The sequence below is a fragment of the Syngnathus typhle genome, linkage group LG6 (assembly GCF_033458585.1).
Source record: "Syngnathus typhle isolate RoL2023-S1 ecotype Sweden linkage group LG6, RoL_Styp_1.0, whole genome shotgun sequence".
Lineage (NCBI taxonomy): Eukaryota > Metazoa > Chordata > Actinopteri > Syngnathiformes > Syngnathidae > Syngnathus > Syngnathus typhle.
This window is the reverse complement of record NC_083743.1, coordinates 1,310,411-1,332,770: the sequence shown is the minus strand read 5'-3', so window position 1 is coordinate 1,332,770 and position 22,360 is coordinate 1,310,411. Positions and strand designations below refer to the sequence as shown.

Here is a 22,360-nt window from a genome sequence, read left to right as displayed (position 1 = left end):
AAGTAGAGTTAACGTTCTAATGCATGTAATTACTTAAAGGCGCCTCAGGGTGGTGCTGTTTCTTCATCCAATCCAACTGTGGGACGTTTGACTACGAGACTTTTTAAAGCATGTTACTCACACTGCTTATTTGTTGACTTCCGCTAAGTATTTTATTTTCGTTGTTTGTTGTAAAACATGTAAAGAATTTCAACTACCGTTTGAAATAATATTGTAGCTTCCCGGTGCCTGCCCATCCCTCAGCAAGCCGGCCGTGGGCGTGGTTGTCGAGTTACAAAACAAGCGTCCGCAACTGCCCCGTGACGCTGGCCCGCATCAGTCGAGTTTCTCCGCGGAGGAGCAGCCCAGGTTCGTCCGATAACATCTGCCCCACCAGGAGCGCCAGACGCCCCCTCTCCGTCTTTCTTCCCTCCCCTGGTTCTAATTATCCCGCCTCGGCTCGGATGGGGGAGAAGTGCACGCCGACCGGGGGCGTCCTACGTGTGTAGCCGCCTGTTGGGAACGGACGGACGGGGCTTGTTGTCGGCGAGATGAGCGGCGGGGAAGTCATCCTCCAAGGCTGGCTGAGGAAGTCGCCGCCGGAGAGGAAACTGCGGAGATACGTGAGTGCTTCTTTCGAATTGTAGCCGGTACTTGGTTAGGCACACCTGCACAGTATGCCGTATTAAAAAGTGTCCTATACAGTTTCATAAATTGACACATGAACATAAAGGTGGTTGGAGTAGTGCAAATAGCACCGTAATCTGCTGAATTTATGAGTATAGTAAAAATAATGGTTAGCCTATGTTGATGCATCATTGCTTGTCAATCACCACTATGCCATGGCAGGTGTGCCACAGGAAATGATCAAATTTCACCTAATTGGTCCCCGAAAGATTTAACTATTGCAAATATTTTATCTTCATATATCTACGCAAGCAACGTGACAGACAAAATGAGATGCTACTACAACTACTACTACTACTACTACTACTACTACTAGTAGTAGTGGTATTTATGTTAGGAACACCAGTAAGTCACAATCAATGTGTCACAGGAAATTACCCAATATTGTATCTTTGCTAATATGGCTGTCACTTATGCATGGTGACAGACACAACAATGAAATGTTTTTCAGTTTTCCTTTAGATGCAAGCCTAATGAAGTACATAATTAACCCATTTATCCCCTTTTGCAATATTTTGATTTAGTGGTGTGTCATGAAAATTTTCCAATAACAAAACCTCTATCTTGTTTGGGTGTCATTCTGTGATTCAGCCATTTAGTGTTTTGACCCGTCTGACTGTATTTCAAGTGGTAGCAGGTGCATCCCCCAAAACATCTGGTCCACTTTACACATCCCCGCAGGAATACCGAGACGCACAATCAGTAGCTTTTTTGTTTTAGTGCTATAAACATGCCAATTTCACACAGACGGCCACCCAGATTGGAGTGGCGGGGGGAGGGACGGTCATATGACGTATACACGCCTGCAGCTGTCTACGCTCCCCACGAAATGCCTCTCGCACTCACGCCGGCATCATCCAATCACTATGAGGTCACGTCTGATGCGAGTCATTTCCATCTTGTCCGTGTCATCGCAACGGTCGGGGCTCTCTCCTTGAGTGGCCCGATAAAGCTCCCGTAAGCCGGCCGGGTGTCGGGGCGGGGTCACCCGTCAAGCACGGGGCAGCCGCCACTCACATAATAGGATTTATGAAAGCATGAGCCAATCTATAAATACAGCTGTCGTTTGTTTATGCGCGGTGTTGCATTACTACTGGGCCGCTTTGACTTTACTGTGATGTCATCCCCGCGTGTGCGCGTGTATCATCATCTGGGAAAAGCATCGGAGAATGTCTTCTTCCACCATTGTCTTCGGCGTGTTTACACAGAGACCACCGCGGAGCAGCTGCTGCCGCGATTGTACTTAGGAAGAAGCTCTTCTGTCTAAACAAGAGCGAGGCGAGTGAGAATAAAATCCCTTCTCCACTCCCATCCACAGCTAATAAGACAGTGGTCCTCAACACGTGGGTCGGGCACAAAAGTGGGTCGTGGACCATTGCGGGTGGGTAGGTCTCAGGTAGTTAAGGTGTCCTCGGTTTACAACAATGCTGACGTATCGAGGTTAGTGATAGGACACGATTAACTAGTTTGGTTCTTCATGTACGAATACTCCATGACTACCATATTTAATTTGTTCTATATTTCTGGCCTATATTTTTGCCATCTCTGCAGGGCGGGCGCTAGGCGTCCATGTCATGAGATGTTCACAACAAGCCAACATGTGGACACAATCATCCAAGCGTTTGGAATTCCTTCCTCTTAAAGTCAAGTGTGGGGAACAATCGGGACTATTTTACACGGCGCTATTGCTGTCAGCTGACCGAGGTGACTTTTGGGTCGTGGCGCGGGCCCCATCGTTGTCTCCGCTAATCAACAAGCTATTTGGTCTGTCTGGAAATGTTTGTGGAAATTGGAAAGAATGCGGCAAGTATGATCTTTTATACGGTAGGTTAGTGTACCAAAAATACATAAGAGTGCATTTTTGGTGGGTAACAATGAAGAGAGAAAACAGGGAGGTTTTTGAAAAACGATGCCACGCTGCAGCGAGAGCGCTAACGGCAGTTTCGTCTGAATTTTCCTCAACAGTTTTTGTTCGGTATGGACACAGGACATCAAACAAATCATCTCAGCCTGGTGATTTGAGTGGGACTTGTGGAATATTTTTGTTGTTTGTTTATGGAAAAAAACTAATTTGATACCACACATAACAAAAAGAGTTGACAAGCAATTGATTTGTTGCCTTGGCTTAAGCGAGTCTTTTTGCGCCACGCTGTCTCGGATAGCGCCGGAGGCCTTTCGTGGCATCGGAACGAGTGTTGTCTCTTTTTCCCAACAATGGACGAGGTGTCCCAAGTAACCCCCCCCCCCCCCCCAGCACCCATCCAGCCGTCCGTCCCACCCAACCGTGAAATCCTCCCTAATCCGGACACCGCCACAGTGTGTTAATCAGTTGCTTCTTGTTGAAATGTTGACTTCTGGGTTTTGTTTGGCGCAAGGGTTCCAAATCGAGGAGACAATGTTTTCCTCAAGGACTAAAATCCTGATTGCGTAAACGTGTGCTACACTTGTTAAGCATTTAGCATGAAGTGCTAACTTAACGCATAACAGTTACCCAAAACATACAAATGAAGCATAAACAAACAAGAGTCTGTTGTACACGGCAAATAATAGTCATCATTATTTACTTGTTTGTGTTGCCCTGTCAGATTACAATGTGTGTGTGTGTGTAACTTCCCGGATCCTATATTCGAGACCCGTTGGTTTTGAGGCTTTGTCTCGTGAGAGATGACGGAGGAGGTAAAAACAGGTCAGGCATGCAAATGGTATGCAAAGTCAACCGTTGGTTTGGGGGCGGGGCCGAGGGAGGTCGATGTGTTTACGTGGGAGCGAGGCTCTCCGGGATGTTTCCTAATTGTTTACCAATGGGATTAACGCTCGGCGGCGGTGACTCACTAGTTCCACAGCACACAAACGCTCTGAGTCTGCAAACTTTGCTGCCTCCCCCTTGCTGAAATATTGTTGTTATCGGAGCAGCTCAGGTTTCCTCATCAAGGTGCATGCATGTCATGTTGGGGAAACAAAAGTATACACACACACACCTAAAATCATTCAATTTGATTTATTTATTTTTTTTGTCCTTGAATGTCTCACTACTTTTGTCCGAGTAGTTTCAAGCACATACCAAGAAAACGATAAGAACAGGCGCAGCAAGCTTCTTCTCTCTGGTGAACTCATGTTTTCGTTATCACTCGTTGCTAGGCAGAGCTCAGAACATTCATGTGTGAATACATTTTTTTGTGATGACCAGTCAGGAGGTGATAAAAAAAAGAAAAAAAAATGGAAAGATTGCCATGCCTTAGGTGTTCTATTTACCTCTACTTTTTTTTTCCATTTACCTGACGTAGTTAGTCAGTTAGTCAGCCGGGAGCTGTTGTGTACACTGTAAATATGAGTGTGAATCAAACTCACGCCAGTCTGCAAATACCACATGAATCATTCGACTGACATACTGTAAACACTCGAAATCCTGTTCCCACGTCAAGATGAAAAAGAGAAAAACGCCTTCCCACCTGTCCATTGCTCAAACGTGTCTGTTCACATACGCAAAAGAGTTGCTACATTCCAGAGTGATGCTATCGGGAAAACGATAGCGCTCCTGCCCTCGTGCGAGGGAAGAAGGCGCAGAGCTGTTTGCCACTCGTGTCGCGCTGCCAGCGAGGATGCTGTTTTGCACATCGGGGGGGGGTCTGCTCTGGGAAGTCCTTGCCCTCAGAGGTCAGGCGGGAGCGCCTCGTCGTTTCCTGCTTTGACATTTGCCTTGTTCCATTTTTATTGGCAGGCAGTTGGATTCTGATGAAGTGGAAGGGTTTCATATTTGGATTTTAAAATGTGGCTTGCTTGGGATGTTAGTTTTTTTTATTATTATTATTATTATTTATTTATTTAATTATTTATTCATTTATTAGATTAATTCTATTTAGTTAACCAAACGAATCCAATAATCAGCCCGTGTTGTGGCGGCTGTTAACTAGCGCTAGCTAGTTTTGGGTGCTTACGAAACGGCAGATGTTCCCTCAGACTGCAAAGGGATATTTTGCCATTTCTTTCTTCTCTTGCCCTCTGGCAAAGAACACTCACAGGAGTTCACGTTTATCCAAGCAGCATCTCAACATGCGTTTCAATTAATAACAAGACAAAAAAAGCTACTATTTGAAACTCTTGTAAAGACCAGCCAGTCTAACTACGTCAGCGGTTCAATGGAATGACAGTCATATGATAACGGATGCTGCAGCCAGTAGCACGACAGAACCGCTAGATGACGTCTATGTGGACTCGCTCAGATTTGTACGGCAAAGCCGCAAAAACTCAAGACCCAGTTTTGTCTGCAGAGCCGCAGGCCACGCTTGACTTGTTAAAAAATGCAATTTCACTGCTCATAACCAGCACACTTGAGTCTTTAAAAGTTGTTTTTAAGAGCTGCCATGAAAATGCCGCCTTTATCTGACAAGTCCACACTTAGAGGAGCAAAACCACAGAGGAATTTCTGAAGGTAGCAACAGGCTACATCAAAAGGAAGATGATGTTTTTGAAGGCTAGAGGCTAGCTTAGTTCATCTTAGCTAGGTTAGCTAAGTTGCTTGCGGTAAAGCTCCCTATTGATTTTGACTAATTAAGCCACCATAGATGAATGCATGACATGATTGTGATGAACATCCAACGTCTGTCCGGGCTTGTTAGCGCTCGGCCCGTGCTCTTTGTTTTGTTTGTGATACCTGCTCGGACGGACGGCACTGGAGAACAACCAGAGACGCCCAGCATCCGTTCGCGCCGTCTGCTTAACGTCTCTTACGACACCAGCTTGTGTAAACTGTGCGACTTCTCTGCTCGTGTTTGGTTTGAGCTCGCTGGCTGTTGTGTAAACTGATGAGTAAGTTCAAGCCATTAGGGACCAGCGGGATGACACAGTGTTTATTGCTCATGACTGGTTTAAACTCTGAATATTTGAGCACACATCATGAAATTGACACACAATTTGATTTTATGTGCCACGTAAAATGTGTGTGGTTTTAAAATGTTAAGGAGGCTTTAAGTTTAGCTCGGGTCGTTAGTGGGAGTTATGAAGGATCTTTGTTGGATGCGTACATTTTTGTCCTACTTAGTGGTTATTTAAGAAGTCCAAGCTAATTACCGATCGCTATCCTATAACTGCTTGACGCATCAAATCTCATGACAGCCGTTTATTTATGATTAGTTTTTTAGATGTATTTGAAATTGATATGTTTTGGGGTCATAGTTTGTTGTGTATTTCTGTTTGAAACCTTGTTTTCATTTTTTTAAATAGATGTTTGTAAACATTGTAGGGCAAGGTGTTCCCTATTTGCAGCAGAGGTCATGCAAGTCACCACTTAACATTAGCCACGCCCACTGATGACATCAGAGGTGCTTGTGTGCTGAACAATTATGCGGAACGTATCTGATTTAGTAGCGTGCGTGTGTGTGTGTGCGTGCGTGTGTGAATGTGTGTGCGCTTGTGTGTGTGTGTGCGCCGCTAGTGTGGCAAACTGTTTCAACAAATGAGCTGATACGCGTCAGTCATCGTGTTTTCAAACGTGCATGAGCAAACATCCAAACCAAACACGTTGTACAATAGGAGGACACGGGGGTTGGGGGGGCTCATAACCTGGAGAGAGCACACACACACGCACACAACACACACACACAGCTGCACAAACACGAGAACCCGTCGGTGCACTCCATCTAGTTTATTTCCAGCCGATGTATTACCACGTCAGGTTTTGGATTTGGGCCGAACGCTGGCTCGCAACCGCCCCCCCCCCCCCACACCCCCGAGGGGGGAAAAGAGTCTAGTTTGACTGGCGTGCTAAAACTCCAAGATATTGTTTTGGAAATGCTAGCAGACCACAGCTTGTCACACTTGTACAATCTGGCAGCGTCCCCGAACCAAAAGTGCGTGTGTGGGCTGCATCATCCATCACAGCTTCACTCCTCTACAAGAACAACGCGTGTGACTTTTTGTTTCGCCAGCCTTCTGCTCCGCGCAAGAAAAAAAAAAACACAAAACGGCACCAACAACCGCTTCGGCGCATTATTGTTTTAAAAAAGGAAAGCACAAAAGGCTGCCTTGTTTGTTGGTCTGGACGACGCAGATAGCAACAATCGCCCTCGTCATCAGCGGCGGTCACACGCAATGCAGCCCGCATTCCAAGGACAGAGAGAAGATTCTCTTAACTCTTACCGGGTTCTTGCCTCCCTCAAGGAGGACCAAAGCAGTGACTTTTTTTTTTTTATGTAGTGCAAAGGCTGGCGCTACTTGCCATGCGTCACATAAATGTGTTGAAACGGGGTCACAGTCGTCGTAAATCTTCTCAATCAGGCGCTGAAGTGCAGTCGGGTCAAATGTCAGAACCTAATTGTGCCGATTTGTTCCTGGTCAAGGCTTTGCGCTATGCAATTTTTTTTTTGAAATGTTCTTGAAAAGTTGGTTTTCTTGAACTTTACTGAATCTAAAGAATGAGTTCAGCTGGAAAAAAAGTTGTTACATTTTTTAAGTACTACTGGATGATTCTTTTTAAACTTGATGGGGAAAAAAAATGGAGGAAGTTCAGCACAGCATTGAGTGCAGCTAGTTAGCGATTCAGCTACTCATTGTTGGAATGTTCTGGGATTCATTTCTTCATGCCAGGGTAGAAATTCTATCGATTTCTGAGGGAATCTGAGCTCAATTTGGAAGTTAGTTGAAGTCAAAGGTCGGATATGGTCCAATTTCAACCTGGTCTCATTTTCATAGGCATCATTTCCAAGTTAAAAAGCAAACCCCCAAAAAAACGGTTGTTTTTCATTTATAAGCAAAGCAGTACTTTGCATTTCAAACAGTTACTTGTTTTCGTTAAGAGGAGGCGCTCTATTGACTTTTAAAAACATTTGTTGCTTTTGTTGAGCCGCATATTACCGTTTTAAGTTTCAAGATTACTCATTTCAAGATTCAAGTTGACTTCCCCTTTAAGTATTTTTGTCACTTCTGCACGGATATGTGCTAAGATGGCTAAGATAACTGACAATAAAGATAAAAAAAGTACCACCAAGCTTATAATAATAATATTAATAATAATAATGTGTGCAATGATGATGATCAGGATGTGAAAGATTGATTTTTTATTTTTATTTTTTGGCAAGCTGCCGTCGTCTGTCTCCCGGAAACTTGTGTCCTCCGCATGGTGCGTCTATTATTTCAGCAAAGTATTTGCGGCCATTGTTTATCTTCCCACAATACACGTCAGCTAAAAATAGACAAACGCCCGCTTATCGACAAACGGTCGCTATTTTGGACAGTCAGAGATGGGTGTCTTGGTTTATCAGCCTCTATTTGTTTGACGCCGAGATGCAGCCCAGTTGGTAACCAGGCCAGAGTGTCTTCGCCGAGCTGTGTCGCCTGAAGGCGGTGGGAGGATCAGACGGGTTCCGGGCTGGGGGGGTGAAAGGGGGGGTTGCGTGTGGGAGAGACGGGGGAGGTTAGCCTAGTTGTGAAGCTGTGGGCCTCACTTCCCACAGTTCCAGTGATCAATGGGCTCAGACGGGCCGGGCCGGGTCGCTGGGTTGGCTTGGCTGAGCTCATTCTATTGTGTGTGCCATTCTTTCATGAGTGACTTTTTATTGGGGAATTGTTTTCCGACGGGAGAGCGCATGAGAAAGTAGGACAGCAGTAATACAACAAATAGTCTGGGATTTGTTTCAGAGAACCGCTCAACTGATTTTGATTAGAATCCTGGCCAGAATGTAATACATGGTCTAAACGCACTGAACTGGTTTTGGCCCCTGGATTAATGGCTCTGTATGAAAATGAGGTTTGGTGTGATGATCCCTTTGCTCCTGAGCCAGATTGAGGAATCTGGATGTGAGCCATCTGAATTTGACTGGTAGCTTTGGTACGATGGAGCTCTGCACTTTGTCAGTCGTGTCGGTTTTGAACCGGTTTCCCATGGTGATCTCCCGATTGTATATTAACTTTGATAAGGCTGGAGATGTCTCCACGTTAATACGAAGGAGGAACGGAGCCAGGTCGCGTTGACCTCTTGCAAGCGGGCACTGCTCCAGAACCTAATTCAAAGACAGAACATTTGAAAGGAGATCTGGCCCGAGCTGCAGCCATTTTACTTCTGCTGTACTTGTCGAAGTGAAAGCTCCGCCCCCTATGAAGACTGAAACGAATTTGTCTGCCTCTCAAAAAACTGGCAAGTTCACATTCAGTTTCTTAGGAAACAAGTTTTTATCGGAAACCCACGTCTGCCGCTTTCGCGAGTTCTCGTAGACATCTCCCCTTGTCGAGAAACGCCGGAGCGCCCGTCACTGTCACGTTGACGCTTATCTTTGTTCGCTCTTCTGCTTTCCGGCCCGACGGGTGCATCCATGCGTGCGGCAACGATATTAAGGTTACCCCCTCGAGGTTTCAAAGTTGAGCGCAAAGTACACTCAAACTAGCTAAAAAAAGCCTAACTGGACATTATATTACGTACACTTTACTTTTTGAGTGACGTGATGGAAGGTGGGTGGGGGGGGGGGGGGGGGGTGGCTTGCTGGAGTCAGCAGGAAAGCCCTCATGAACTGTGGTCAACAGGAAGCTCAACATCTCCATGACAGTCAAGTGTCTTTATTTGGCCTCAAAGCAGGATAGTCTTTATTTCTCCCGAGGAACATCTGTGACAAGACTTGTCACTGGGTTCTGCATTGTGTCAATTTGGGGGGGGGCAAAAGTGGGGGGCCCTTGCAGGATCCTGTGTGTCAGCAGACACGGCCTGGTGGAAGTGCATCGCTGGCGGATGTCCAAAAACCTCCATAAGCCCCCCCCCATCGCTCTTCCTGGTTCTTCCTCTTGCAAGCCGCTATTTGTAACCAAGGGCATTATGCATAGAATAAGTTCCTTGATTCTTCCAAGCTTAAGACCAACATTCATTAAAATTATTATATAGTTTATTTAGTTAATTGCTATTTTTTTTAAAACCAATTGGCTGATAGATGATCAATTAGCTCGTTCTTCCAATTGACATCGGCCTAAAAAAAGAATTCCTAGTCCCTAGTCCTCTATATTCTTAAAATATACATGCAATAATGTAGAGTGGTAATATTTTGATTAAAATAAAATTACACTTTTTTATGAGTTGCCCATAACAAATTGATGGCATTTCCATTTATTTTACTGGGGAAAGATGATTGAAGCTAGGAATATTTTAAAATACAAGCCGACTCACGGAGCAATATTAAACTCGCTGTCTCATTCTTTGGACTGCAGTGCCATCGCAGCATTGAAAGCAACACTTGACTGGAAGTAAACACGCAGCGTGTGTGTCGTGTGCCTGCTGTGGTCGTCGGGGGGTGGGGTGGGGGGGGGGGGTTCACAACTGTCACGGCGGTGGAGCACTGCCTGCTGTTTTTGAGCTGTGGAAGGGATATCAGCTCAGGAAATACGTTGGGCTTGTGGGCGTAAACACCTGCCACACACAAAAACCACACGCATGGTTTTTTTTTTTTTTAATAGTGTCGACAGCAAAAGTGTTTGACAGCACAAACAAAGTCCAGCTGCTGACTGTCTTGTGCTCACAAGTGAATGTGTGGCCATTCTTTTCAATGCAAAATTTGTTCCAAGTAGTATCTTATGTAGTACTACTTGTAGTAGTGCTGCGTCACAAAGTGTTATCTCCACCCGCCAGGCATGGAAGAAGCGCTGGTTCATTCTGCGCAGCGGGCGCATGAGCGGTGACCCCGACGTGCTGGAGTACTACAAGAACGACCACTCCAAGAAGCCCATCCGGGTCATCGACCTGCACTGCTGCGAGCAGGTGGACGCCGGCCTGACCTTCAAGAGGAAGGAGTTCCAGGACAGCTTCGTCTTCGACATCAAGACCTCGGACCGCACCTTCTACCTGGTGGCCGAGACCGAGGAGGAGATGAACAAGTGGGTGCGTGCCATTTGCCAGCTGTGCGGCTTCAACCAGTCCGACGACAACAACCACGGTAACGGGCCTTTTGCTTCTCCTTCCACTGCCTTTTAGCGCTTTTATTATTTATTTATTTGTTTGTTTGATTGTTTTTTGTTTGTTTGTTTATTTATTAGTTGATTTATACATTTGTTTATTTATTTATACATTTGTTTATACATTTATTTATTTATACATTTATCTATTTATACAATTATACATGTATTTATTCTTTACATGCCATTGAAATACTTCTATCTGGTACTTTGCATTTTAACACGCACATACGCGCAACTGAGCAATCAAGCGCCACACGCAACAGTTTGGCGCCTCGCTCAACGGTTAACTGGTTTTATGAAAAGGGGTGGATGTAAAATGAACTTGGTTGCTTTTACCTTTGTTTTAGTTGTGCACTTTGAATAGAAGTAAAATTCAATGTCAAAATAAGTTAACATAGCTAGTTTGAAGCAAAAATTAGCTGGTCATTCGAAAGATCTTGACGGATTTTAATTTTAGTTTGCACTCCAGCGCTAATCAGAAATTTACCCCCTCAAGCAAAAAATCTGAAAAGTGCATCTTTTTTGTTGCTCTTGACGTCTTCTAAATGTTAATGATGTATCTTTGATATTCATCTTAATGGGCCTACTGTTTAGGCAGTTTCTCTTTGACAAGTGGAAAACCACACAAACGCATTTGTGGAAGAAGCTAAATGTCATGGCAGGTTGTGTAATTTGGGAGATTAACAGTGTTCCGTCATTGCACATGCTTCAATGAGTTAACTTGAGGGGGCTTTTATTAGTTTAGAATTTGACTCTCAAAAGGCAAAGATTTAAAATACCTAAAGTCAATTAACGTGGAATTTGATCATGCTAGTAATTGCTTTAGTAATGTTTATTAACTAAGACAGATTAGTTTGCTTCCTAAACAGGACAAGCAAACAGATAGTTTTGGCATATTTCTTTTTTTTTTTCGCAGCTGCACCCGAAACACCAAACAGACAGGGGAAGTCCCTCTGTGAGAAACAACAAACTGGCACAGGACCACCAAAAAAAACCAAGTCAAGTCAGTTCATTCAAGACGAGCAGATGTTTCTTCACTGTTGTTGTTGTTGTCGTGCACAATGTGTGTCATGATGAGACGATGAAGGAGGCTTTTTTTGGGGAGGTCGGCCACGCTCGTCGGTGCTCGCTGTGTGGGATGGCGAGGAAGAGTTGACTCAGTGAAGGCATGACAAGTCATTGTTACGTAACTGGCTTTGTTCCTTGAATGCAGACTTGACTTACTGGCAAGCATCACGATGAGGTTTCATTTCTTTTCGATTTATATTTAGACGCATGTGCTGAACTCCTATTTGGGTTTGAACCACTCTTGAGGAAATTTTAGTTCTGTTGTTTGTTTCTGTGAAAGATGACGTGACTTTCAAGAAGCGCTGCGGTTTGCGGTTGAATTAGCACCAACTTTTAATAAGAAAAATAACAAGCAAGTTGGGTGGAGCTGCGCAGTCAGATTCATATCAAGATGGTCTGTGCTCCACTTGGGGCCATCTTATCAGTTATGGATCCCTCAGTGCTTGGACTCCAGCCATGAGTTTTATTTTTGAAACATTTATGATCCTGATATGCTTCCAAGTCTGTGTGAAGTTTCACCAAAGCAAGGTCCTGAGAGTAATTAATGCACATCGTCATCAAATGTCAGTCAAATGGATTTTGGATTGGGGTTCCTCAAGGAAATGTTTTAGGCCCACTAGTTTTCTCAATTTGTTCAAATACTTTTGTAAAACCAAAACATGATTTTGTACAGCAACGGATCAAAAAATGACAGACACTCAGATGTGGCGATCCTCAGGGAAATGTTCTCAGTCCACTATAGTTTTCTCCACTGGGAATTCTCCTCACACGTTTGTCCATGTAAGGAGAAGCAGCTCACTGTTTATGAACGCATCCTCCCCCAAGTAGCAAATGTTGCCATTGATTTTTGAGCCGCTGGGAGGTCTGATGTGTGTGTGGCCACCGAGGATGAATCAACATTGTTGCCACTGCCGCACTTTGAAATGAGGCTGCAGATGCTGCGCCGTGCACGGCCATCACCAAATGCTACTCGGACGTGTTGCCCTCGTGTTATCAGACAGCGAGTGGCTGCAAAGTGTTTCTCAGGGAAAGCACCTCTAGCACGTCCCCACTCACTCATCTAATGAATGCCGCATCGTCTCGTCAATCCCCGTCTTTGTTCTGCGCGCCCTCACTCGTCTGAACATTTGACCATTTTTTTTTCTTTTTAACGGAACAGGCTGTTCCGTTGTTTTAGATGAGCTCCTCTTGATTTAATCTGCTCCGTGTACAAAAATAGACGGTGATTTTTCAACTTAAGCTGTTTTACAATTTTTAGATGGTGATAAATGGATGGAAAGAAAGTTTAACTTGAAGGACCTTTCACCAAAGCGACGATTATTTCCTTGACCCGTGCCTCACCCAAATATAAAGTATCATGGGAATGGCTAAAGTTGTTTTTGTGCAATCCTGCTCATAAACAAATGCCAGTGAGAACGTAACCCAATTTGGTATTAACTTGGCAGCGGCAGCCGGGAGGTCAAAAATAGCCGGAATTCATCAGTTCCGACTTGTGTCAAACGTGAGCGTCTTCCCACTAAGGAGGATTGCGCAACACGCTTGGACATTTGGCCTTGCAGAGGAAGCTCCTGCTGCACCTGTTGAAATGTCGAGCGGCTGTTGTTTTTTATTCTCCTCCCATCTCCTTTAGTTAAAATGTAACTGCCGTTTGTTTACATCTGAACCTCCAAATAGTTCACTGTGCCCCTTTGTCGTTGTCCGCGAAAGAGGCAACACAAGTCCGACCTGTGTCAAGTCGTGATAAAGTCGCCACGGCTGCTAAGCTTGGTCACGCGGTAGCAGAAACGCAACAAGGTCAAGGAATCACGTCAAACTCCGCCGGAGTTACATGTGTGACATGGTTCACATTAGAACCCCATGACCTCACATCAGCAAATTAAAGTGCTGCTCTGACTGATCTGAGGCGTGTGTAGGCGTGTGCTAACCTTGACGTCCCTCCTCCAATTGGCTGCCACTTGGCCACTGAAGTTAATTTGCAAAACTGACAGTGGCCTTTTTTTTTTCTCCCCCCGCTTCCAAGTGCAACCGCTTGTGAAACCATTAAGGAAATTGCTCCCCCACTCCTTTTTGTTTGAATTGCAAACCCGGCCAGTTGCAAAGCATACTGATCCTTATCTAGTTACCTTTTGTATGACATGCAATTATTGTTTTTAGAAAAATGTAATGTATCAAATTGTCTTCCACACAATTTCATGTAGGGACATTTATTTTTGTTTCATAATTTGTGCAAAAAATAAATAGGCCAGTGCATCTTTATGCAACCGTTGGATTAATGAGCTGATGACCAAGTCTGCAACGTGTGCGTGCGTTTGTGCGCCTGCGCGTGTACTTGGATCATTATCTACCTTTGACTGCCTCCTCAAGCGTGATTGCAATTTGTGCAACATTGAGAAAATTCAAAGCCTCCCCAAATGCTTTTATTCACATCGCTGAAGCTAGCGTTTTTTCCCCTTCCTCTTCTATTTATACATCTCCTTTCAAATGAGATTATTTCACATCTTCCTCCAGTTCTGGAAGGAAATGAGCATCTCCGCGACAAAGTCCTCGGTTGTCCTCGGTGAACCAGCTGGCTTCTAATTGTGGCCTCCCGAGACCCAGCAACGACGCTGGATTAGATTACGTGCAAAGAGCAGATGAGCCAGTTAGCTGGTATACTGTATTACGGCACATAATTGGGCAAATTAGCTTGTGAACTTGGGCACACGCAGACCCACAATGTCCGACATGTGTTGTTTTCCCCCACCCAAGTCTCTCCCTTTTTTTTGGTTTGAGAAGAAAAATCTCATGGCAATATAGGTACAGCAATAAATGATCCTTTTTATTATTATTACTTTGATTATTATTTATAATTATTTACCCTGAATGCCCTCGTGGGTCATTCTAACATTATGTACAACTCCACCAATTTGTAGAAATCGATGCATAATTTTTGTTGTTGTAAAAAGTATAAGTTGTAAAATCTTGCCGCATGCATTGAATGGGGGGAAACAGCGACATCTAGTGTGACTTAAATATATCTTAAATATATCTTATATATATCTTAAATATATTTCATCGTAATTCCATGTGGGATTGTTTTCAGTTGGTTTCCATGTTTCTTTTAAGATGATTTGTGGCACAAAGACATAAAAGCAAAACATCGAAGATTTTTGCATTTGTTTTGAGTCTCGACCGTCTTCTACTTGTTGAGCTTTTTTTCTCAAAGGGAGTCGATGGAATGGGTTCCCAGCCTCGGCATCCATCATCAAACCCATTAGCGTCAAGCATGAAGCAAAAAACGGGAATTAGACCAGAGATGGGTTTCATCTCTCTCTCACTCTCCTCCATGCACGCTCATCACTGAATCAGGCAGCCAGGCAGGGCAGGGCGCCCATGAGGGAGGGAGGGAGGGAGGGGTGGGGACTGTGATCAATATATCTCCCCATGTTAGTGCGCCTCCCACTCACGACGTTGCATGAAAGCTTTTTGCAAAAGCTTTTTGCGGGCGGAGGAGAAGAGTAGAATCACTCACAACAATGGCGTAATTGAGGATCACTGCGCTGAGGGGGGGCGGTTGCTGTGTGTGTGTGGCTGTGGGTGGGTGGTTGGTTGGGGGGGGGGGGCTTCCCTGCATGCGTGATGGCTGCTGTCCACCAGCCCCCTCGACATCCCACTGCAGAGGTTTTCCGCCCTCAGGGTATCACTTTTTGGTCTGACTGGAATAACCCCCCTGCCACTTTGTGCCCCCCCCCCCCCCCCCCCCACACACACACACAGCATGTATAGCATGTGTGTGTGTGTGCCATCGTGACTCATCTGGAACGTTGTAAAGGAGAAGCTTGACCTCTGAGATGTCTTTGGGAAGGGAGGCTACTGTACAAGAAAAGCAAAGCAGAGTAGCGCCTCTTTGATATGTCTGACTCACAGAGCAGCTTTGTGCAGTATGCCCTCGCGTGTTATTTTTGTAGATGACAAAGAAATACCGGGCTTGTTTTTTCCAACCCAAGCAGAAATGAAGAAGTCAAACTGGACGCGGCACCTCGGGTGGATGGATCAGCTTGCCACCCGCCCCCCTTTCTCCTGCTCTTCCTCGTTCTCCACTCGCTTGGCCTCCCGCCCGGGTCTGTTCGCAGCCTCCCCCAGCACGCTCTGATGTAGCCATCTCGCTTGTCACACGGCAGGGGAGAAACCAGCGACCTTGTTGCCTACGCAGGATCGAAGCGGGCCTCAGATCATGCGCCACCACCATCACCCAAACAAAGAAAGAAAAAAAAATCTGGATGTTACTGTGTTGTTGCCTCCCTTGGGGCGCATCCCTCTTAGTTATTGATCAGAGCGCAGACTGATCCGCACCAAGGTCAAGCAGAGCCTCCAATAAAACATAACACACCAACATCTGCGTGACGTGACACATAAATGTCACGCATCAGGCCGGCGGTCGACGAGCAAGCCGTGCCTCTTGCTAGCTGCTTTTATCTTTCACTCCAGAACGATGGATGGAAATGGTAATTGTGCTATGCTAGCATGTGCGCTAGCGTAATTGATCACGCCCTTCTCATTTCATTATTCTGATTGATTCTTAGTCTTATTCTTACAACTGTTGTACTGACTAGTTTTGTACAGTATAAATAAATATATTGTAATGAGCAGCACAAGTATAAAAAAATTAAATGAGTGTATGTCTAAATAAATCAATATGTTAATCTATAATATTACCAAAAATCAAAACAAAAATAGATTTTTCAATGTACACAATAATATGCTCATATTCAGGGCTGTCACAAACAAATCGACTATCCTGTCGATTATTCCAACAATTACTCAACGAATCAACTGTCCGTATTAATGGGTGCGGGCATTGCAAATATGGTTTTAAAAGGATCAATTATAGTTTGGAAGGAAAAAAGATTTCTGCCGACCGATATTTGTGATATGTCCTAAACCATCCCATAGTTAAGCCAGTATGATGGATTCAAATCCAAATATTGTGCCCAGGCCACCTTCAATGTCCCAATCGATAACGTGTCCTGTGTCCTCTCAGCAGATGTCCGCCTGACGCATATGCCGCGTTCCGTCGGGGCAGATGTCTCCAGCTCGGCGGCGGCCCCCCTGAGCGCCGTCACCGGCGGCGGCGGCAAGTTGTCGGCGCCCGTCCACTCCAGCCAGCCCGTCCTGTTCACCTTTGACGTGCCTGTGCGCCACTCGCACCTCAACGCCCTGTCCAACAGTGCGCCGCAGGATTACCTCCTCCTGCACCAGTGCATGAGCAGGAAGACGGAGAGCGCGCGGTAAGGGTCACACTTCCTGTTTTCCGGGTCAACGTACAGGCTCACCGCCCTTCCTCTGCTGCTGGAAACATCCGAGGATACAGCTTGTTTACAACTCATTGTGATCAATTCGGTAAAATAATCAAGTGGACCAGCCTCCACATTAGCGCTAGCATCAGCGCTAATGTTGCTTGTTTATTTATTTCTTTTTAAGACGTGACATTTAATGCTTATTAAATTAACGGTAAATATTTTTTAAGTCCTATTTGTTTGTCCACAGTGGCAAACCGGCCTGGACACAACCGTGTTAGCATCAGTGCTAATAGTGTTCATTTCAAGTTTATTTATTAAAGACATGACAATTAACATTTGACTAAATTAACGCAAAAACAGTGAAAGCAACTTTTCCTTACTCTGCTTTAACTAGGCACAAATGCATCTTTTTCCCTTCGTCTTTACCGTCACGATGTGCCTCAGCTTCCAGAACCTGAAAGTGTTTGTTAATAGCAACAAGAACAACAACAAGCCGCTGAGCAGCGGATGATCAATGAGGGCAAGGCTGTAATCCATCACTTTGCTATACGTTTACGCCCACCCCCGTCTCCCTCCAACCAACGCCAAAGGCACAACAACCACCTCCTCGGCGTAAATCTGCTGAGTCGGTCGAAATATAAAAGCTCGCCATCCATTTCATCAGCTTTGCACACAAAAGAAACCTTTCCTCAGTGACTCATATGTTCCCATCACTCGCTAGCTGTATGATTTCACGGGTATCAAATCCTCCTCCCCCTCCCCCTGCCATGTCAGACTGCAAAGCGTTTCGTCGATGCTAATCGTCTTTCAATGACGGATGACCTACGTGGAAATCGTTAACGGCGTGATTGAAGGTGACCCCAAGTCGGAATTAGCCGCTCATCAAACTGAGGTCAAACAGGCCTCTGCTCAAGGGCAAACAGAGGCGGATGTGTACAGTGTCCATATATTTATTTATTTATTTATTTATTTATTTATTTATTTATTTATTTATTTATTTATTTATTTATTTATTTATTTATTTATTTATTTATTTATTTATTTATTTATTTATTTATTTATTTATTTATTTATTTATTTAAAAAGCATCTCAATAATAAGCTTGTAAAACACAGCCATAAATAAGTCATCACATTTCTACTGCTGCCTGTAGTTTTTATGGCAGGTTTGTGGCTCCCTCTGCTGGACGCGGGTGCAACTACAAGATTTCAAAGAGGCTTTAAAGTTTTGACTTGACCTAATTTGCCCGTCATCATCGATGTTTCTGTTTTGCTGTGGCAGGAGCGCCAGCTTCTCGCAGGCCACCAGAGGCAACGTGTTCCTGGGCAGCGACTCGGCCGTCCAGAAACTGTCGCACGGCTTCTCGCACTGCCTGAACGGGATGGGCGCTCAGCTGCACGGCTTCTACAGCCTCCCCAAGCCCGGCAAGCAGCAGCAGCTGCCGGCCGCGCCCGACGACTCCCTTCAGGAGGCCTGCTACGTGCTGCCCCGGGGCTACGAGGCCCACGGTGGCCCGTCCGAGCTGGACCTGGAGAACGAGGAGGTGTACTCCTTCCAGACGCCCTGCAACACCTTGGCCACCGAACGGCCCACCGACAACTACGACCTCCCGACGCCGCCCGGATCCTTCTACCAAATACCGCGGACGTTTGATAAGAACCACAACTCGCTGACGCCCTCCAGCTCCGAGTCGTCGTGCGCGCCCCCGCCCAGGCCGCCCAAGCCCGGCTCGGACGGGCAGTGGGGGAGTCCGCACTCGCTCGGAAGCCAGAACGGCGACGCTTCGGCCGCCGTGTCGGTCATCCCCAGAAGGAATACGCTGCCCGCTGTGGAGAACATCAGACTGCACAGAGGTAGCTAGTGTGGCGCTTCACATCAACAACTGCCTAAACAAATGACAATTCCACTTTTTAACCTTACAATTCGTGCTATTTAAAAAACAATTGCCCAAAATGGTTAGCTTTGGCAAAAAGATCAAATATAAAAAGAACCAATAGGGGGAGATTCACTGCACTTTGTTGTTCTCAGGCTCTTCGTTTGAAACGAGCAGCCATCAGCGTCCCATCCATTTCAACAACACGGGCCAGTCGGTGGAGTCGGTTAACGACGGCTTTAGCTCGTACCTGGTAAGATTCTTACAAAAAAAAAGAAATCGGAGTATTTCCTGCAGCAGTGGCTGTTTCTCATATTCAACCTGTAACCCGCTCCAGAGGACCAGAACCCCCCTGACCCGCTCGGACAGCGGCAACTCGGACGACAACTACGTGCCGATGAATCCCGGCTCGTCACCACTAAGCGCCGCCCGGGCCGACAGTCCCAAGAACGTGTACATCCCCATGAGCCCCGGGCCGCACCACTTTGACTTCCCGGGCTTCTCAGCCACGCTGCCCGCCCGCAAGGGCAGCGCCGCTTCGCTGTGCCACCGGCCCGGCCGCCTCAGCGACGTCACGCCGCCGCCCATCAATCGCAACCTCAAGCCCAACAGGAAGTGTGAGTGGCGGGAAGCTCAACAAAGAGCCTTTTCTGAATCTACAAGAGTAACCGCCATGATTTTCGAAACCATGATAGCAATTTCCCAGCGAGGATTTTTAAACGGTCGAAGATCGTCTTTTTCTGCCGACCGTGCAGGCCAGCTGGAAATTGTACACTGAAAAGGTGCTGACGGCGCGCCTTTTGTTTTCCACAGCCAAGCCGACACCTCTGGACCTGAAGAACAACAGCTTCATTGACGAGCTGCCGTTTAAGAGCCCGGTCACCATGTCCTGGACACGGCCCATGTGAGTCTCATTTAAGTGTGGCAAACACACGCGAATATTACGCAAGGGAATATTTTCATGGAATGGCTTCATTGGATTTGACCACAGGCCCGCCATGAACTCCATGTCCTCGCAGCGATGTCGGCCCATCTCCACGCAAAGCATCACCAGCACCGACTCTGCGGACAGCGAAGAGAACTACGTGGCTATGGTGAGTGCCTCCAGGGGGCGGGATTAGACCAGGATAGGACGATGACATAACTCGCGTCATCAAATTTGCTCGTTGACAATTTTCCGACTCATGACCAAAAATATATAATGTATGTTATGACTGAGCAAGATATGATTTCTGTCATGATGTAATGATTGTCCCGCCCCCCCTCAACAGCAAAACCCAGCATCTACCTCGCCGGCTGTGAGCTGCACCAGCAGTCCGGCCCTTCGCAAGAGCGGCAATGTGGACTATCTGGCGCTCGACTTCCAGCCTGGCTCGCCTTGCGCACACAGAAAGGTAAACTCTTCTTCTACCGGATGGAGAACTCCATTTTTTTTTCCTTCTACCAAATCATCATTGCCTTAGCTTGTGCTTCTGTGTGTATGTTTTATATGCCATTAAAAGATAAAACTCAAAAGAGAGCAAATATAAAGCAGATAGCCAAATGATGTAACCCTATTTATTTAATCATTCATTCATTCTCGTCACTCTTGTGTTTTTGTCGCTCGGCAGCCGTCGACGTCGTCGGTGACGTCTGACGAGAAGGTGGACTACGTGCTGGTGGACAAGGAGAAGACTCAGGCGCTGCAGAACACCATGCAGGAGTGGACCGATGTGCGCCAGTCTGTTGAGCCCGCCAAGGGGGTCAAATCTTGACACTGAGTACCTGTGACCAGTAGAGGGCGCACTTTGACTGTTTGGACCTCAAAGAAGCCATAACTTAGCGTGCCTGTCCTCTCACTACTTCAATGGACCAAATATCAGTCCCATTCGGGGATCTTTCACAGCTGCCCCTGCTAGAATCAACAGATAATAGATAAATAGGCAAGTTTACACTTTTCACACTCTTTATGAAATGAGCCCGTTTTGAGGGGATGGTCCTGTCTCATGCAAATGAACGCCCGCCGTCCAAAAGTGGAGGATCTTGGCACCGCCCAGCCGTCAAGCCACGAGCAGAGAAACTTTGTGTTGTCGCAAATGGGCAAAATTGAGAATAGCAAAGTGAGCTCACAAACTTGGTTGTTGTTGGTTTTCACACTTCATGTGTGGGAAGTTGTAGAGACGCCACTAGTTATGTACACAAAATTCTAAAAAAACACTTTGCCATTATGTGGCTCATTTAATTTCGACTTCCACAAGGAGGAATGATTCTTGTAGACTGAAAAAACAATCCAACATCTTGGATTGTGACTTGGAGCCCAAACAGTGTTGCGTGACTGATTAAAACACTCTAGTTCTGAAATCTTCGGGGTTCCTCGGTGAACGATTTTGTGGGTGACCTCAGTTTGCATTTGAGGCTCGAACCGATTGACGAAGCGAGTCGCATCCCACTTGCTGCACGTGCACTGACCTTACCGAGATGGCCGCTGCCTCGCCATACAATTTAGCCATGTTGACAAAGTGCACTCATGGAAGGAAGAGAACGGCCATCCACTCTGAGTCATCGCGTCAGTCCGTTGGTTCGACTTGCCTTATTCGTATAGTATTGATTTGCCTTTGATTGGTCTTTTTGCCGCCTTCAGGGACAAGTCCTAGTGTTTGATTCTCACTGGAGGCCACTTTGCGAGCTCTTCACTTGCCTGTTCATGATTTTTCTACCATTTTTACTATTTTTTACATTTTTGAATATGTTTTTTTTTTTTATCCCCCGAGCAAGCATATTGTATGAAGTAGTTTTAATTTCTCAATGAGAAGACGAAAAATGTACACGATGTGATTGTAGTCATCATTTTATGAAAATGAGGTGATATTTTTATTTACAAGAGAATTAGTTTTTCCCATTCCATTTGATTGTTCTTTGTTTTTAACGATGAAAAAACAGGCAAGAGAGCAATTCGCATGTGCACAGCAAGCATAAGTGAGAAAAAATCAGACTGAAGGAAAACGAAATGGCCGCTGTTGTATTTTATAGTCCAGCAGAAAAGGCGTGCGTGTGTGTCGTGTTAGACTGTGATCGTGCTAGTGTGTGACATGATGATGGCGGGGTGGACCACGTACGTACTGTACTTGTAGACATGATGTTGGGTCTTATTCTTTCATTTTTAACCACTGGTATTGCTACTACTGTAAAAGCGTTCGCGTGTGTGTATGTGTGTGTTAATTTATTAATTTATTGTATGCCTACCCAAAGTCGAAAGGCATCTCTTTCTGCAATTGCCTGTCGCATTATTAGGTACACCTGTGCCATCAAAAAAGAGTTCTGATGCAAAACGTGGTGGGAAATTTATTGCAGTTCCACCGCAAATAATAAGCACATTGCTAGGTGATCGATCTCACTACTAACCGGTGCAGGTGTACCTAATGAAGTGTCCAGCGAGTGCGCATGTCCCGATGGTGTGAAGCAATACGAGAAGAAGCCAAGTGTGGTGCAGCTCATGGAAACTTTTCTTATTCCTGATGTATTATGGTCAACTGTGGATGTAGAATAAATCGACGAGTCAACATTTTGG

General features: G+C 45.6%; 1 protein-coding gene across 4 annotated transcripts; it reads left to right on the top strand.

The window, feature by feature from the left end:
* The first annotated feature begins 231 nt into the window (after positions 1-231).
* On the top strand, positions 232-22,354 carry LOC133155548 (GRB2-associated-binding protein 2-like). 4 transcript variants are annotated; one of them, XM_061280953.1, is made up of 11 exons: positions 232-602; positions 10,268-10,571; positions 11,510-11,596; positions 16,682-16,928; positions 18,222-18,793; positions 18,969-19,066; positions 19,151-19,430; positions 19,627-19,717; positions 19,805-19,907; positions 20,085-20,207; positions 20,424-22,354. In XM_061280953.1, exons 1-11 carry the CDS (start codon positions 531-533, stop codon positions 20,565-20,567), a joined length of 2,121 nt encoding a protein of 706 aa, XP_061136937.1. In that variant the 5' UTR covers positions 232-530; the 3' UTR covers positions 20,568-22,354. The 4 variants fall into 4 exon arrangements, with proteins under 4 accessions (XP_061136937.1, XP_061136938.1, XP_061136939.1 ...); XM_061280954.1 differs by having other exon boundaries at positions 234-602; positions 16,685-16,928; XM_061280955.1 differs by lacking the exon at positions 11,510-11,596 and having other exon boundaries at positions 247-602.
* The last annotated feature ends 6 nt before the right edge of the window (positions 22,355-22,360 follow it).